The 18,801-nt window shown below is 46.1% G+C and overlaps 1 protein-coding gene across 1 annotated transcript in view; it reads left to right on the top strand.

Moving 5' to 3' along the window:
- NOL6 (nucleolar protein 6) overlaps positions 1–18,801 on the top strand; it is a 54,169-nt gene that overhangs the window by 15,718 nt on the left and 19,650 nt on the right. The window contains exons 12-21 of the mRNA XM_060280382.2: positions 442–619; positions 1,304–1,426; positions 2,311–2,459; positions 4,765–4,840; positions 8,597–8,737; positions 9,521–9,638; positions 11,018–11,172; positions 11,807–11,970; positions 12,939–13,091; positions 14,950–15,047. Of these exons, the coding sequence (XP_060136365.2) occupies positions 442–619; positions 1,304–1,426; positions 2,311–2,459; positions 4,765–4,840; positions 8,597–8,737; positions 9,521–9,638; positions 11,018–11,172; positions 11,807–11,970; positions 12,939–13,091; positions 14,950–15,047 (1,355 nt within the window). The remainder of the gene's footprint in view (positions 1–441; positions 620–1,303; positions 1,427–2,310; positions 2,460–4,764; positions 4,841–8,596; positions 8,738–9,520; positions 9,639–11,017; positions 11,173–11,806; positions 11,971–12,938; positions 13,092–14,949; positions 15,048–18,801) is intronic.

Genomic DNA, 18,801 nt, shown 5'->3' with positions numbered 1-18,801 from the left:
AAAATATGCAGGGATTTATGTTACGCAAAATGAACCATGGAAAGAGAAGAAGGGAAGTCATTGATATTTTAAGGTTGTTTAGATGAATATTCTAAATTGTAAAACAGAAGATTTAATAAAAAAATTATATATATATATATATATATATATATATATATATATATATATATATATATATATGAAGAGAAGTAATACATAACTAACTAAATAAGAATTAATAATCTGACTTGACCCCATATATATAAACATCCAAGAAATGGGTTGACTTGCTCATACTGGCCTGTGGAATCCTGCCTTTCTTGGAACAGAACTTGAGTTGGTTCATCCCCCGAGATATTTTTTCTCCTCCACTGCTGTGTTTTCACAGCCTGGGCACAGTTGCTTATTTGTGGACCCAGCAGTTGACTGCATTTCTCTCTCCCGGCTGCCCTCTCTCCTCAGCCTTAAGCACGTCTCCAAGCTGCAGGCGGCCTGCAGGAAGATGCAGCTGCTCAACGAGCTGATGGATCGCGGTGGGAATTACGTGGCGGCGACTCTGCCTTTCCTCATTGGCTTGCTGGAACGAGGGTTGTCTCGGAGGATCTTGTTGCTGACGCATGCGCTGCCCCAGACTCTACCAGTAAGTTTTATTTCAGACTGTGGTGGTGGTGATATTTATTTATGCCCTGCCTTTCACCCTGGCAAGGACTCAAGGCGGCTTACTGATTAAATGAGAACAGCCAAAAACGTTTTGTGGTGGGATGGGGGACAACTGAACGTTAAGAAGATTATTAAAAGCATACCAGTGTTGTGTTGGCAGCTGCCTATCTTGGGAGACATTTATACACACAACAGTCCTGTCAGATAGGTTAGGCAGAGATAGAGCAACTGGCCCAAGGTCATGGCTGAGCAGGGATTTGAACCCAGGCCCTAGACCAGCACTCTAACCACAGAAAATTCCAAGTGGCTTTGAACCTAAATGCTTAAAATCCCTGTTAGAGGACAAGGATCTAAAGACCACTCTAAGGGTGGCCAAATTTTGTGTGGCTGACATAAAACTCAGGGAGCAATCTGCGCAGTTACAAAGACCTTAGGTGCAAACCCTAGATAATATTTTAGAGACTAAGACCTAAACCACATTTCTAATTGCTGCCATATTCGTGTTGTTTATTGTTACATTTGATTGTTAATCCAAACTTAATTCTATTGTGTTTTATGCTCGTTTAGTATGGTATGTAAAACTGCTCTGGGACCGTAATAAAATTTATATATATCTTTCCAGTGTGGCCCATCTAATTTTGCTTCTCTCATCTTTTTCGCCCAGTGGCCAATTGACGCTGATCCCCCGAAACACAAAGACATCGGGTCCCTGTCGTTTGGACTTCTGCTGAACCTTGAATTTGCCAGCAGCATCCTGGAGAGGGGACCTGGAGGGGACAGACCAGAGGTGAGGCTGGAAGAGTGCTCTGGTCCCCATTGTAGTGGGTGCCTAAGAGATTTTCTGCCTACGCTTTAGCCTTCCACTTTTTCCATCTTGTAGGCACAACCCATTGGTTGTGAAAGTGCTCGCTTTGATTTCAATGGGCCTTTTTCAAGGCACAATTCATGAAAGAAACTTCCTTGTCCTGTTTTGCAGACCTTTTTTTTCTTGCTGAAAAATGATATTTTGGTCCCATGGAACTCTCCGCCACTGGAATTTCAGCAGGCACCTTCTGTGCCAAATTTTAGCACCTGCTAAAAACTTTTCTATTCTGCCAGCCCTATGCAAGCAATTAAGAAGACATCCACAGTGGCTAATGGATGCCTGTTTTTAGATTTTTCATGGTTTTATGTTTTTATTTTTGTAAAGCACTTTGATTTTTTTAATGACACAGCGGTATACAATTTTTTAAATAAATGAATTAAATAAACCTATTTAGTGCTGCTTTTGCTTTCTTGCCAATTTCTGAAATGTTAAAACTCTTTTTAATGCAATTTGTTTTTAAAGAATGAAGGTGAGAATCACTTTCTTTTTTCTGCATCCTTTACAAACAGGATTAGAGTTACCTGTGAAGACAAATTGGCACCTAATGCCCCATTTATATTTGTTTTAGTTCTGCTTTAATTGTTTGGCAGTGGTTGAAAAACAGAAACCAAACCCACAGAACTTGTACTTGTATCTGTGCAAACCTAGGAATTGTGGGCCTGACCTGCAGAACGTTCCTCTATTTTGTTTTTATGAATATATAAAAATGAATTAAATTATGTTCATTTTACTATAAACGAGGCACGCCTACGAGAAAGATAGAGAAATGCCTTTCATTTCCCCTCTCACGGGGCTTGAATCTGCAGGCGCTGGAGTTTCGGCAGTTTTGGGGGAAGCGATCAGAGCTGAGGCGTTTCCAAGATGGCGCCATCTGCGAGGCCGTTTTGTGGGACGCACCAACCATGAGCCAGAAGCGTCTCATTTCTGAGCAGATCATTCGCCACCTCTTGCAGTTGTGAGTAGCATGCGGGGACTCGGTTTTGGGGGACCCAGAGAAGGCGGAAACGGGGGTTTGTGTGTGTAACACCATTGGTCACTGGAACACAACCTGGCAGATTAAGAGGAACAGATGACTGCAAAGGTTGCAAGGTTTTTAGCTGGGGCAATCAGAATAAGGTCCACTATTTGACAGCTGATTTTATATAATTGACTTTTTATTTTGTTCTGTGTATATCACAATGTTTTTTTTTTTGTTGCTATGGCCAACAGCTGACGCAAATAAGGTTTCATTCATACATTCTTTGGGGAGAAGCTAAAACGCTTGGAGATCTTTAACTCAGAAAAAAGACAGGTGGGCAGTGGACCTATAAAATTATGGACAGCATGGAGAGAGGAGATAGAGGAAAACATTTTGCGTCTGTCACACTTGGTAAGAACTTAAGAAGATCCTGCTGGTTAGGGTGAAGGGTGGGTTAATAATGATTAAAAACAATAAACAATGATACAGTGGTGCCTCGCTTAATGAATGCCCTGCTTAACGAAGTTTCCGCTTAACGAAAGGTTTTTTCTAGCGGAGGTTGCCTCGCTAGACGAATGCGTTTTACGAAAAATTCATCTAGCGAATCGCGGTTTCCCATAGGAATGCATTGAAATTCAATTAATGCGTTCCTATGGGCAAAAAAAAAAATTAAAAAAAATTCAATGCATTCCTATGGGATTCGCTAGACGAATTTTTCGTTATAAGAAAAGACCTGTGGAACGAATTAAATTCGTCTAGCGAGGCACCACTGTATCAGTGGTTGCTAGCCACGATGGAGGCAATGCACTGTCCCTGCGGTCAGAGGAAAGATGCTTCTGAATACCAGTTGCTGGGAAATGGAGGGAAGGGTGGTCTTGGGTTCAGGTCCTGCTTGCAGATTCCCACAGGCAGGAACAAGATGGGCCATCGGTCTGGTACAGCAGGCTCTTCTTTCGTTCTTACCACATTCTCGTGTTGGGAATGCAAAATATTCTTCCTCTGTCTCCTCTCTTCATACTATTCATAAAAGGTAAAGCGGGTGACACTGTGGTCTAAACCATAGAGCCTCTTGGACTTGCCGATCAGAAGGTCGGCGGTTCGAATCCCCACGATGGGGTGAGCTCCTTTTACTCTGTCCCAGCTCCTGCCCACCTAGCAGTTTGAAAGCACGTCAAAGTGCAAGTAGATAAATAGGTACCGCTACAGCGGGAAGGTAAACGGCGTTTCCGTGCGCTGCTCTGGTTTGCCAGAAGCGGCTTTGTCATGCTGGCCACATGACCTGGAAGGTGTACGCCGGCTCCTTCGGCCAATAATGCGAGATGAGCGCCGCAACCCCAGAGTCGGTCACGACTGGACCTAATGGTCAGGGGTCCCTTTACCTTTTTATGGCAGGAAGGTAAACGGTGTTTCCGTGTGCTCTGGTTTCCGTCACAGTTTCCCATTGCGCCAGAAGCGGTTTAGTCCTGCTGGCCACATGACCTGGAAAGCTGTCTGTGGACAAACGCTGGCTCCCTTGGCCTGAAAGCGAGATGAGCACCCATAGTCGTCTTTGAATGGACTTAACCGTCCAGAGGTCCTTTACCGTTACCTTATCCTATTCATAATTTCATAGATCCACTAACTTCCCCCAAACTAGCTGTGGCAATGGAACAAAAGTTTTTCTGAAGCAGTATACCTTTGGTATTTGACAAACCACAGGGTGGGCCTGTTGCTGTCAGCGCCTCTACTCAGGGCTATTCTTCTAGAAAAGGAGGTGCCAGAACTCGCCATGAACGCCCCCTTTGTTTTATTATAATGGCGCCCACCTGAAAGGTGCTGGAATTGCGCTCCTGTGAGTTCCAGGTGAAAAAAGCCCCGGCTGTACTCATGGGCTGTCCACTGTTGGCAACGGGATACTGGGCCAAACGCTCTGAACCCACCAAAGCTATTCAGGCAGCAGCCTTGGCTGGTCACAGAGGAGGCTGGTGCTCTTTCGCCTGCGCCACCGCAACCTCCTTAGTTGCTGATGCCACCATTATCCTGTGAAAGCTGGCGAATTATATGTCCTTACAGAACGTTGCGTAAAGAAACCCCCATGTTCTGCAGGCTCCGCTCACTGGGTGCATTTATGACATTTGTGGTTTCGCTAGGCATTGAGCCCATGTAGGCTCTCCCAAGCTTTTATCGACGTCTTTGAAAAAACATTAGAAACTTTCATTTAAAAAAAGGGAAAGAAAAGAAAAGAGAGTCGATTAGAAGAAAGAAGCGCGTTCCCTGTTTAAAAGCCTTTCATGGTTTGCCTCTCTCTTATCTCTCTCTGCAGACACATGGACATTCCGGAAACTTCCATCTGCTACACAGGTGCCCTGCTGGAGCCTGTGATCCAGCTGGGGCGTGAAGTAAGCACCCTCTTTCTCCTCTGTGAATCCATGTCCTTTGAAATGCGGTGGAACTTCCCCCTTCCTCTCCTCTCCTCTCCCCTTGTCCCCACCCCCAGGAAATCTGTTCCATAGGGCACAGGGAAAGGGGCAGCAGGGGGGGAGGGGTGGGCTCCATTGCTCAATCTGAGAAAGTCTGCTTTGGAAGCAGAATGGCAAAGTATTTGTTTATTTATTATTATTAATTAAATGTGCATACTGTCCTTTATCTGAAGATCACAGAGTGGTTCATAATGCAAAAATACAACATGAAAACTCAAAAATAGGTACCGGTAACAAAACAAAGGCAAACCAATGACCCCCCCCTCCCCCAAATACTTTGAAAAAGCCATAGATTGTCGTGTCCTTCAATAAATGGGAATGCAGGCTTCATTGATTGCCGACTACTCTGTCCTGTTAGGTCACATTCACACCATATGTTTAAAGTGCACTGATACTCGTGCCTATCCACCAAAGTATTCTTGGAGCTGTAGTTTGTTAAGGGTGCTGAGAGATGTTTAGAAGATTCCACAGAACTACAGTTCCCAGAGTTCGAGGTGAAGAGAGACTGACTGTTACAGCACTATTGAGAATTGTAGCTCTCAATTCTGTGTGGTTGTTGTTTTCCTGGTGTCTGTGCCTTTTTTTTTTTAAGGGCAGCAATCAGAGCAACTTCCCGGAATCACTAATTGCAGGTTTTGGACGAGAGTTGTTGGGATATCAATGTGGTGATGGGGAACGGTTAGCCCAGTTCTCCTCGTGCCATGGGCCTCATCCTGATCAGAGAGGCCTGGGCCGCTGCTGTTTAAAGAAAACCCAGAAACCAGACTTGTTAAATGCATTCACAGATTGAAAATACAGTCTTACCTCTACTTACATATCCCTCTGGATACGGAATTTTTGGGTTACGGCCACGGCAAACCCGGAAGTGTATACTTCCGGGTTTTGCCACGCGTGCGTGCGCAGAAGCGCTCAATCGCGCCATGCACGTGCGTGCCTCTATTTACATAATTTTTGGGGTGCGAACGGACCCCCGGAACGAATTAAGTTCGTATCTGGAGGGTCCACTGTATTCTCTAGTTTGGTAGTTATCCTCCCGTAAAGGACAGCGTCTGTTGTGCCAAAATAAGAAGGTCTGGTGGTTATGTCAATTGGCTGTGTCCAGGCTGGTCTGCAGGTGGCAGCCTTCAGCTGTGATATTTTGGATGGGAGTGCGTTGCAATCTGCTTTAGATCTGCTTTCTTCAAGGGAGCGTCAAACTGACTGCCAAAATCCAGTTTCTCCTAAGAAACCGGATGGTCTCACGCTGCAGGCACGCATGGGAGGCAGTCTTTCCACCTGTGTTGTGCGTGGTCTCCCCACACGTCTGGGCACTCCCGTGGGACTGGTAGACTTTTCCAGATCTACCCCACCCCACCCCACCCCCCCAAAAGTGGAAGGTTGAGGTTTCAGACTGTCAATTTGGCTAACTTAGACAAAAAGCACCTCCCATATTCCGGCCGATTCACACTTCTCCAGATTTTCCCCAGCCAACAAATGCAGATTTTGTATGCCATGTTTTATATATTAATGTTCTCCCAGCCAGGCCTTTTTGAAAGATATCCTGCTGCAGATTGAGAGGCACAGACAAGATAGATCTTTTGCTATGAACTGGATGAATATAACCAGTCTTAAATGTTTTGGACTACAGCTCCCGCCTCTCACCCCCAGCCCGCTATCTTTCTTTAACTTAGTAGCATGTAAGGGTCAGTAGAAGTTTGTATAATGACTTGCTGTTTCCTGGCACTAAGATTATCCAATGCTGTATAATCCTTAGTGGAACCTGGTGGATGGAGAGAACCAGTGGGACACATTTATCTCTGGATCTAAACTGTTTAGGAAGGACAGAAAAGGACGCAATGGAGATGGTGTCGCTCTTCACATCAAGGAGAGCATTGAATCCTGCAAGCTAGGGAGCATAGCACACATTTTTTCCTCAAGTAAATTGGTTCACTGGCCCTGGCAGTACTGAGCAGCTCCTGTGCAGTTTGCAAAGGTGTCTCTACTCCAGTGTGACACCATTGCTAGGATGTATGATAGGTAATAATAATAATAATAATAATAATAATAATAATAATGATAATAATAATAATAATAATAATAATAATAATAATAATAATAATTTATTATTTATACCCCGCCCATCTGGCTGGGTTTCCCCAGCTACTCTGGGCGGCTTCCAACAGAAAACTAAAACACAGTAATCTATTAAACATTAAAAGCCTCCCTGAACAGGGCTGCCTTCAGATGTCTTCTAAAAGTCTGGTAGTTGTTTTCCTCTTTGACATCTGTTGGGAGGGCGTTCCACAGGGCAGGCGCCACCACCGAGAAGGCCCTCTGCCTAGTTCCCTGCAACTTGGCTTCTCGCAATAAGGGAACTGCCAGAAGGCCCTCGGTGCTGGACCTCAGTGTCCGGGCAGAGTGATGGAGGTGGAGACGCTTCTTCAGGTATACTGGACCCTTCAGGTATACTTCTTCCTGTCTGGTAGCTACTCATAACACCTAAGCCCTACTAGAGGGAAATAGACACTTTAAAAGGGGGGGGGCAAATGGGGAGAAACTGACCCATTGCAGCACTGGGATGAGCAAAGAATATGAATGCAATTACAAATACTATTTATTTGTGTAGCTGAAGCTATTGCAAAACAAAAAACATGTAAAGCAGAATAAAATACATTACAGTTAAAATAATTATTAAAACCAGGCGTTCATGTCAGGCAAGAGCAGGCATCCCCAAACTTCGGCCCTCCAGATGTTTTGGACTACAGTTCCCATCATCCCTGACCACTGGTCCTCTTAGGTAGGGATCATGGGAGTTGTAGGCCAAAACATCTGGAGGGCTGCAGTTTGGGGATGCCTGGGCAAGAGTTTGCTCCCCTGAAGAATTTTACTTGCCCCCCTCCAAACTTTTCTCCTTAAAATTGCCACTCTAAAAGCAAAACAGGCCACTTTTTCAGAAGTATCAGGGGAAAGGGGAAAAAATTGGATACCCAGCTGGGAGATTTAAATCTTTGAATGAAGCTGCTCTTGAAGATTGTAGATTGGGTAAATCTTCAGGGACTTTACTTCCACATGGGCAAACTCTCTTCACGAGAGATCAGTGCTTCAACTATGGCAGAGTGCATAGAATGGATTTGAGATTTGGGGTGCTGGTTATGAGCAAAGACATTTACAGGTGAAACTCGGAAAAATAGAATATCATCGGAAAGTGCATTTATTTCAGTAATGCAACTTAAAAGGTGAAACCAATATATGAGATAAATGCATGACACGCAAAGCAAGATATGTCAAGCCTCTATTTGTTGTAATTGTAATAATTATTTGTCACTAGGTGGGTCAATTATAAATGGAATGTAATTAATGAAATGTAATAGCAATGTTTATTTTTGTATTATTGTAACTATTCGTTTTATTACCGTGGAATTACCGAAAGAAAGCATTTGTAAAAATTAAAATTAAAATAGAAAATAATAAGTTGCAATACTGAAATAAATGCAATTTTCGACGATATTATACTTTTCCAAGTTTCACCTGTAAACCTCTCCTCTCCTCTCCGTTCAGCAATGGGATTGGTGTGGGAATGAGAACAAGTGAGAGAGAGAGAGAGCATGTTTGTGTGTGTTATGTGCTTGTATTTCCCCCCGCAAACAACGGAACCATTCTTGCCTTGCCTGCCTTTTGACCTGGGATCTTGAACAGCCGGCAGGTACTGGTGAGGAGGCCATGTTGAGTGTCGTCCGCTCGTACGACGACCTGAGCCGCAAGCTGTGGAAACTGGAGGGGCTGCCGCTGACGGTGACGTCTGTGCAGGGAGCCCACCCTGCCCTCCGATACACCGATGTGAGTTTCAGCCAACGAAGCGGGGCTCTCGGGGGACAAGCTCGGTCTGTTTAGACGGGTCTCCTGCGCCAGAATGCACGCAACGGTTTTTGTAGTGGGGCGGATTATGAGGAAGGCAGGTGCATGGGGAAGATTCTGCATTAGGATTTGGCCACCTGGGGGCGGGGCGTCCTCCTGAGATGGCAGGAGTCTGGTATCTTTTGCTCCATGGGTCATCCCAGAAAACTTTATGGGGCACATCCGTTGGTAAAAATGCAGAGCTATCTCCTGTTGCGTCCAATCCTTGGGTCCCCTAGCTCAGTGCTATCTAATGCAGGAGTGGCCAATGTGGTGCCCTGCAGATGGTTCTTGTAGTACAACTCCTGCCCGTATGGCTCAATGGACAAGGACGATGGGATTTGTAGTCCAGCAATTCTGGAGAGAACCATGTTTGGAACCCCTGTGGCCTGCTGTGCCCTGAGGCAGGCAGCCACCTCTCGCAAGTCCTCTGCAGGTCACACCATCCACAGCATCCAATTTTGCCTCCCCCGACCCCCATGACAGTCACCTCTCCCATCAGCCCCCGGTGAATTCTGCCTTTGAAATGTCTAACAAAGGTGTCCCAGAGAGCCATTGGCCACCCAGCTTCCTTGGAGTCCCTTGACCTGCCCACCTTACAATTCGAGACTGGGCATTTTCTGCTTGGGGGGGTGTGTGCCCTGAGGATGTGCTGCTACCTCAAGATCTTGCGTGGGTCCCCCTTTTTCTTGCTCCTCTTAACGTGCCTTCCTGGTTCTTTCTCAGGTCTTCCCTCCGGTGCCCACGAAACCAGATTACGCCTACCATACCAGGATCGAGGGCCGGGAGTCTCTTCTGCCCTTGGCGGAGAAGCCATGCCCGGCGTATTTAGCACCAATGAAAGGCAAGGATGGGTAATGTGGGTGGCGTTGTCTCAAAGTGGGCAAGGGGCATTGTGAGCCCCCCCCCTGCTGCTACTGCATTTTGTAAGTCAAGGCTGGAGGACCTGCGAGTTCCCCCTAACTGCTGCTGGGCTCCTGCTCCCATAATCCTATGCTGCATGGGGCTGATGGGATTTGGAGTCCCAACGACAGCTGGAAGGTCCCCATCCCTGATACAGAGCAATCTATCCAAGTGCCTGACAGCTTCAGGGGTGGGTGGGAAGCTCTTCCCGTTTTACAAATGGGGAACTGAGGCCGAGAGAGAGAGAGTGGCTTGTCAGAGACTTCATGCTGAATCAGGGGGCTTGAAGAGGTTGGCGGGGATGGAAGCTGACGTTTCCTTCCTGAGCCCAGTGCCGGATTTATGTATGAACTAAACAAGCTATAGCTAGGGCCACACTCTCTAGCGCCCCCCCCCCCAAAAAATTATGAGTCTTTGTAAATTGCGTTTCTAAAGGAACTTTTGTTATTGCCAAATGCCAATGTGTTTGCATTATTAAGTTTGTTATGAATAGAAAATCATTTTAAGTTAGAGCTTAATAATTATTTCACTATTAATATACTTCTTCTTAATTGTATTTCAGTTCAACAATTCCTTTGATAAAATACATATTTTGTTACGTGCAAATCGCTTTAGATACCATAAATTACCATATAGCATGTACAGTGGTACCTCGGTTTAAGTACACAATTGGTTCCGGAAGTCTGTACTTAACCTGAAGCGTACTTCACCTGAAGCGAACTTTCCCGTTGAAAGTAATGGAAAGTGGATTAATCCGTTCCAGACGGGTCCGCGGAGTACTTAAACCGAGGCGTACTTAAACCGAGGCGTACTTAAACCGAGGTATGACTGTATATTCAACCCAAAAAACAGCGACAATTTGTTGTTGACAAAGGACAGCTGGACATATAAAGGACCCCATTACCTTCAATAGCTTAGGGCCTCATCAAACCTAAGGAATATCACTTGTAGTTTAATGGTGAGTTTTGGACACAATGGAGAAGTGAAAGATTTGGATTATCATAAAAGATGCGGGAAGAAATGATTCCCAATACTGTAGGTCCCACAAAGGGAAGGGGAGGGGAGTCCAGGAGATTCCTTGGGATCTTGTTTTTATGTTGTAAGTTGGATAATGTGAATGTAAAGCTTCAATTTGAAAAACCAAATAAATGAATTGAAAAAAAGAAGAAGTTAAGTTATCCCTGCCCAGACTGGAGCACAGCTGGGCCACGGCTAAGAGCCTCGGTTCTTAGCATGCTCTCTGCCCGCCCCCCTCCTGCTTCCATGCTGCTCCTTCTCCTTCCGTTAACTCTTTTGCCCCCTCCTTCCCTCTTGCACCAGTGATCTGTCACATGGAGGGGAGCGGCCAGTGGCCTCAGGACAAGGAAGCCATCCGGCGAGTCAAGGCCGCCTTCCAGCTGCGGCTGGCAGAACTTCTCCACCAGCAGCACCATCTGCTCTGCAGGGCTTCGCCCACCTACACGGACGTGTATAAGGTAATTGTGCTGGAGGGTGGGTGTGTTTATGCACATTTGCCCCCGCAGATGTGCAGGAAGGTGGAAGCCGTTGCGAAATATGACCAGGGGCCTGCTGTCTTGAGAGAGATGGGAAGCAGGACTCACTCCATCCGTTCCGCTGTGACAGGCCAGCTCCATCAAGCCTCCTCCCTTGTCACCTGGGGGCAGCCATGACATCCGGCTGCCTCGCTGGGAGAGATGGAAAGCAGAAGGCTCAGCCGGTCAGCTTTGCCGAAAACCCAGCTCCACCAGGCTCCTCCTACGCCTGAACTATGCAAGCTGGCTATTATAAGAACAACTGTTTATATATTTGTGCTTGAGTTTGATTTCTTCCTCTCCCCTCCTCGCACCTTTTCCTTGTGTGTCATGTTTCTTTAGAGCATAAGCCTGCAGGCATGGGCCAATAATAATAATAATAATAATAATAATAATAATAATAATAATAATTTTTAATGCATTCATTCATTCTCCACCCATCTGGCTGGGTTTCCGCAGCCACTCTGGGCGGCTCCAACAGAATATTAAAAACACAAGAAAACATTAAGCCAGTGTGGTGTAGTGGTTAAGAGCGGTAGACTCACAATTAATTCCCCCTCCTATTCCTCTTTCTCAGGACGGCTATGTCTTCCGCCTCCAAGTAGCTTACCACCGAGAGCCCCAAATCCTGAAGGAGGTGGTCACCCCCACGGGCATGCTGAAACACGAGGTCACGGAAGAATCTGTGCAGCTGGAAGTGGAGACCCTGCACCTACCATTCTTGACCAGCTCACTTCACGGGTAAGCGGGGAGAGGTCCCCACTTCTGAGAATGATGCCTATAAGACACAATGGCCGTGGTGTTCCCCTGAATTCCAGTTGCTGGGAATTGCAAGGGAGAGAGAGTATTGCTTGTGCACTGTGGTCCTTCTTGTGGGTTTACAACAACAACAACTACTACTACTACTAATAATAATAATAATAATGCCACCCATCTGTCTTGGGCAGGCATCCCCCAACTCGGCCCTCCAGCTGTTTTGGGACTACAATTCCCATCATCCCTGACCACTGGTCCTGTTAGCTAGGGATGATGGGAGTTGTAGTCCCAAAACAGCTGGAGGACCAAGTTTGGGGGTGCCTGGTCTTGGGAAACAATGGAGGAATGTGCCTCTGGGGGTGAAGTCGAACTATTGGGAGGTTGCAGAGCCTGCTGTGGTTGTAGAGGCTGATGCGGGAGAGACATGTTTTGTTGCAGCTGGGGAAGATGAAGGCGTCCAGCTGTCCATGGCATTTCCTCTTTCTGCGCTTCTCCCAGCAGTCATCCCTCCTCTGGTCAATGCTATTATTATTATTATTTATTACTTTTACTCTGCCCATCTGGCCAGGCCTCCCCAGCCATTCTAGGCGGCTCCCAACAGAATATTAAAAACACAATAAAATGCAAACATTAAAAACTTCCCTAAACACAGGGCTGCTTTCAGATGTCTTCTTAAAGTCAGGTCGTTGTTTATTTCCTTGACATCTGATGGGAGGGCGTTCCACGGGGCAGGCGCCACTACCGAGAAGGCCCTCTGCTATGGATGCACAACCTGACTTTCTGCCTCCAGGCACTGCGGTCGTCCGCAGGGGATTCCCACCCAGCAGAGTTGATGCCGCCAGTCATAACAACAATAATAGCTTTTTTGGTTTGCTTTCTGTTGCCTTGGGATTATGGTGACGTTGCCGGCAGATTTGGCAACGGCTCTCAAATTGTTTGCTTCCTCCCCGCAGCCTCCAGCAGCAACATTCTGCTTTCAGCGGCTGCTGCCGTCTCGCCAAGCGCTGGATCAGCGCTCAGCTGCTGAGCGACGGCGTCTCGGAGGAATGCGTGGACTTACTGGTGGCCTCCCTCTTCCTGTCCCCAGCGCCCTTCACTGTGCCCAGGTAAGGGCCCAGCCAGCGTGACATCTGCTTCACACCCTCTCCTTTTAAAATTGCTCCTTGGCCAGGTTTTTACGTCCCTTCCATTAATAGGAGCAGTCTACCTGTGAGTGCTGGGGGCAGCACCACATTGCGTTTGTGGTGTTCCCAAAATATGAACCTACCCTGAACATGCTCCTTGCTGGATCAGACCCCACAGCACTTTTTTTTAAAAAAAAATATATATTTTTATTGATTTTAACGCATACAAAAAATATTGAAAAATGTGAAAAAAGAACAAAAAATACAAAGATAACAAAGAAAAAATCTTTCTTTAACAATATAATCAAAACAATTTCTTCTTCTGTCGACTTCCTCCTTCCCCCCGCTTCCACGCTTCTATTTGTAACTAATATAGCACTCTCTATTTCTTAAATCAATTCTTCTTCTAAGATACTCATTATACGTATTATTCTTGATCCATTATAACCACAAATTTCTAATATTTCAAAATATCGTTTGGATCTAGAAATCATAATAATTGTTTTACATTAAATCTTACTTCCTCCTTACTATATCCAATTGCTTCTTCAGCCCTCTTTATACTCCCAACCCCACAGCACTTTTTATCCTGAAAGGCAAGGGGTTCGACGGGATGACTCTTTGGGCCCCATCCAACTTTACAATTATGTTGTGTTTCTATCCAGAGTTCTGTCTCAGGCTGCGATAGCGGGAGAACGGGAAGCCAGGCTTATCAAGCAAGCAGAGGTTACATTAAGCGCACTTAACTGGAACTTCTTGTTCAGAGGCAGTATATCTGAGTGCTTGATGCAACCCCCGAAAAATAGGCCGTGGCAAGGATGGGCAGAAGTAGACCGCGGTCTGTGGGGAAGTCACTGGGTGATGTAGACTCATAGAATTGTAGCATTGTTCCCAAGGGTCTTCTAGTCCGGCCCCCTGCAGCGCAGTAAATTGGGGAGGATTTCTGACCGTTGAACAGGAGCAGCAACAAAATGGTTCCACCTGCACTAGGTTACATTGCTGAAATGAAGTTGAATTTTTGGGGGTAGCTGTGAGTGGGAGCCCAGAGCACACTTTCCAGATACAACTTAAGACAGTTTTATGGGACGCGGGTGGCGCTATGGTCTAAACCAGTGGTCCTCAACCTTGGGCCTCCAGATGTTTTGAGACTACAATTCCCATCATCCCTGACCACTGGTCCTGCTAGCTAGGGATCATGGGAGTTGTAGGCCAAAAACATCTGGAGGCCCAAGGTTGAGGACCACTGGTCTAAACCACGGAGCCTCTTTATCAGAAAGTCGGTGGTTCGAATCCCCGCAACAGGGTGAGCTCCCGTTGCTCTCTCCCAGCTCCTGCCAACCTAGTTTGAAAGCACATTGGTGCAAGTAGATAAATAGGTACTGTTGCAATGGGAAGGTAAACAGCATTTCCGTGCGCTCTGGTTTCTGTCACAGTGTCCCGTTGCACCAGAAGTGGTTTAGTCCTGCTGGCCACATGACTCGGAAAGCTGTCTGTGGACAAATGCCGGCTCCCTCGGCCTGAAAGCGAGATAAGCACCTCAACCCCATAGTCACCTTTGACTGGACTTAACTGTTCAGGGGTCTTTTACCCTTTTTTTTTTTAAAAAAAACCTTTTAAGACAGTTTTGGTTTCAACAAACTTTAGGTGAACAGACCTCCCCTGCCTGAGCTGTTCATTTCAAGTTCTTTTTAAACATCTGCTGTTGGAGTGCTTTTAAAATTATTCTAGCTCTTTCTAAGAATATGTCTTTCGGCTGGCTTGAGACCTGTATGTGAAATTAATACAATACACAATACAGCTGGACTAATGCCCGCCTTTTGTGACTCTTCTCTCCCCACAGCTCCCCCCAAGTGGGATTCCTTCGGTTCCTTTTCCTGCTCACCACTTTTGACTGGAAGAACAACCCCCTCATTGTCAACCTGAATGCTGAGCTGAACGGTGAGAGAAGTGGAGGGAGGGACAGTAGAAACTGAGGAGAGTTTGCAGGATCAGGCCAGTGGCCCCTCTCATCCGGCACCCTGTTCTTACCGTGGCTGGCGAGATGCCGGTGGGAAACCGGCAAGCAGGATCCGAGCACAGGAGCAACACTCTCTCCTTCAGTGGTTTCTAGCACTTGGTATTCATAGAATCATAGAATTGTAGAGTTGGAAGGGACTGGGGGGGTCATCTAGTCCAACCCCCTGCAATGCAGGAATATTTTTGCCCAGTGTGAGTCTCGAATGCACGACCCCGAGATTAAGTCTCATGCTCTACCAACTGAGCTGTTCCTTCATATTTTAAAATTAACAGGATGAACAACTAATATGTAGCCTGGTCACATAGAATCATAGTTGGAAGGGACCCCGAGGCTCATCTATTTCAGAAGCATCTTTTCCTCTGACTGTGGAGGCAGAACTGAGGAGCCACTGATCGCCTCTCTTCCTCCATGAATTCGTCTAACTGTCCTTTCAAGCCATCCAAGTTGGTGGCCTCACTGCCTCCTGTGGAAGTGAGTTCCATAGTTTAAGTGCTGCGTACTTCCTTTTATCTGTCCGGAATCTCCCAACATCCAGCTTCACTGAGTCTTCCGTCTTCCTTTCCTTAGGGAAACCTCTTCCATGCTGAGCAGTCCTTGCATAGGGCTCGTCTTGGAAGAATTAAGAGGCCAAACCTTCCTTGTTACGATGAGTACGATTATTTCCTGGTTTCCTTTCGCCTTCCTTCCAAGGAGGGCTTAGCAACCTGATCCCTGTAGTGAAGCCAGGTGCTTTTGCAATTGTAATCCAGCTTTCCAAACCTCCCTGCTCCTTTTGTTGCAAAGAACATTCAACTTTGCTGTGTTAACATCGCCCGGAGCGTGCTAAATCGCTCTTTTCTTCTCATAGTTTGGAAAATGAGAAATCACTTGGCTGGGTCCTGCAATCCATCTCCTGCCAGTACCTAGAGAGATGCCTCTGGGAGGTTGCAGGCAGAGCAGGAAAGCAGTGGCTCTCGTTGTTGTTGCTATTCAGAGGTATGCTTCCCTTATATATGGAGGCTCCATTTTCTCATTGCAGCAATGGCAGCAGATAGACCTGGTGGTTGAATTTGCCTTGGCTTTTTCCCTTCATTTTTTTTTTTTAAGGGGGAATCTTGGAGTCCAACAAGGCATGGGTTGAGTTTCTCGTGGCTTTTTAAAGAGATGACCGATTTGACCGCAGTGATACATGGCTTAGTTGCTTCTGATTTGGATTACAATAACATGCTCTTCCTGGGCTGCTGCCTTTAAAAAGTCAACAGGCCAAAGAGCTCCAGTCTGGCTATTGACTGGGGCTGGTTATCGGAGCAGGCGACTTCCTTGTTACAACTGTTCCAGTAGCTACCAATCTGTTTTTGGCTCCTCATTCATCTGCATATCGGTTCCTGTAAGAACTGCCACCCCCTTCTGGTCTCTTCTGCCTGATTTAAATGCTGGGGAAACCTTTGCAAGGACACTGGTCAATTTAGACAGTTTCTCCATTCCTTGCAAAAATGTATCTGCATGCACACGAAAGCTCATACTGGAAGTAATTTTTTTTATTTTGTTTCGACTACACCAGACCAACACGGCTACCTACCTGTAACTAAAAATAAGATACTCAATCTTTCTATCGAGTTCTTTGCAAAGACATCTCCATCCTTAGTATTTTACCTTCCCCACCACCTGCTTCTGTCCACACACGGCTCACGAAACCAGTTAGCTCCGTCATTTAGAAGTCTTGTCTAGATAAGCTTGGTTTGCACCTAGTACCTATTCTAGATCATCATTCTTTTTTAAAATGACGTTAGTAAATGTCAACAGTGCAGAAATTGGGAGAGGGAGACCAGGCTCTCCACTGATTCAAAGGTCTAGTTGAAGGAGGTATAATTCTCCGTCTGCTGACCCAAACCTCCTCCTTATTCCAAGGCAAAAATTATTCTTTCAACCCCATGGAGTTGAGACAACATTTCCTTTACGTACTGTGCAGTTCTGCAATAGGCATTCTGTTTGCTCGCTTTTCTGTTTGAAAAGTAGCACATGCGTTGAAGCTCGTAAACGTCTCGAGAGCTAGTGCCTGTTATCTATAATATTTGGATCATTCAGCCTTGTGGAAACACAGATGGCTCATTAATGATATGGGAAGCAGATCTGGGCTTTGATGTGCCATATGTCATAAAGCCCCGCTTAAGACTGTCTCCACCAGAATTAAAGCTTTCCCATGACGGGTGCCTTCTCCCACTTATCTCCGCTGCACATATAAAACACTCTCGCCATGCTTCTGGCAAGAGGGTGGAATGAAAACGCTGACATGCAAGAGATTTGTCAGGTCATCCCCAGATTTTGGGCCCAGGAATGCTAAGCAATAAGCCAAATAGCAGGGCCCTCCTCTACCACTGCCTTGTTACATGGGCGAGTTCCCCAAAGAACTGAAAATTTTAGCATGCGGACAGCAGACAATACCTTGTTTTACTGCCCAGCCATGGAAAACTGTGGGTCTGTTTGCTCTTGTTGCTTAAGAACATAAGAAGGGCCTGCTGGATCAGGCCATTGACCCATCTAGTCCAGCATCCTGATCCCACAGTGGCCAGTCGGAAGCCTGTGGGAAACTCGCAAGCAGGATTCAAGCACAAGAGCAGCTCTCCTCTGTTGTGACTTCCAGCAACAGGCACAGTGGTAGCTTGGTTCTCAAACCTAATCCGTTCCGGAAGTCTGTTCCAAAACCAAAGCGTGCTTTCCCATAGAAAGTAATGCAAAATGGATTAATCCGTTCCAGACGTTTAAAAACAACCCCTAAAGCAGCAGTGTAACAATTTACCTCTTTTATTGTTCTGTTAATGGTTCTCTTGGCTTTGCAGCTTTTATCCATTTCCACAATCAGTCAATCAATCAATAGCTGAACTGGGTTCAACACAGTCACAAAAACAAAAATGCAACAAAAATGCAAAATTAATAGCAGAAACGGACAGATCTCAGCGGAGCACTCAGAACGGAAGTGTGGCACTCGAAACGGAAGTGTGGCACTCAAAACAGAGCATGTTTGGCTTCCGAAAAAAAGTTCACAAACTGGAACACTTACTTCCAGAATTGCAGCGTTTGGGTTCCAAGTTGTTCAAGAACTAAGCTGTTCGAAAACCAAGGTGCCAGTGTATTCAGAAGTATTGCTGCCTCTGGCTGTTCATGTTTTGGCTGACTACAAGAGCGGAGCGTTTCCCCAGTTTTAACCCAAAATAAATGAATGCTCCAAAGCAATATAGAAGGACAGAATATTTCTATGCCTAATGAACAGTGTGGTCAAATGAACAAATACTGGGCTCAGAAAGCCGGCTTCAACTTCCATTCCCCCGCCCCAACCTCTTCTAACCCCTTATTCAGCATGAGGTCTCAGACAACCCACTCTCTGCCTCTCCACCAGCATAGATCTGCTCCGGTAATCCTCCTCCACGGAGTCTCTCTTTCTCTGCCTTGTGTGTTGATCAGAGGCCCAGGAAGCGGCATCGCTGCATTTTTCCAGATTTGCAGATCCCAAGGCAGACAGGAGCAAAGGTTATCTTGTTCACCTCCTGACTCAGAGAAAGGATTGTCTACTCCCGGGGCTCCAGAGCCTGACCTCTGCATGCATGAAACCAGAAGCCAGGGCACCATTTTGCTAAAGAGGCCTGCAGTCCAAATATTTCCACGTAACACAACTCGACGAGATTAATTCTCGCTTTTCCA

This window comes from Zootoca vivipara, chromosome 10 (genome assembly GCF_965207765.1).
Source record: "Zootoca vivipara chromosome 10, rZooViv2.hap1.1, whole genome shotgun sequence".
Classification (NCBI taxonomy): domain Eukaryota; kingdom Metazoa; phylum Chordata; class Lepidosauria; order Squamata; family Lacertidae; genus Zootoca; species Zootoca vivipara.
This window is presented reverse-complemented; position numbering and strand designations above follow the sequence as displayed.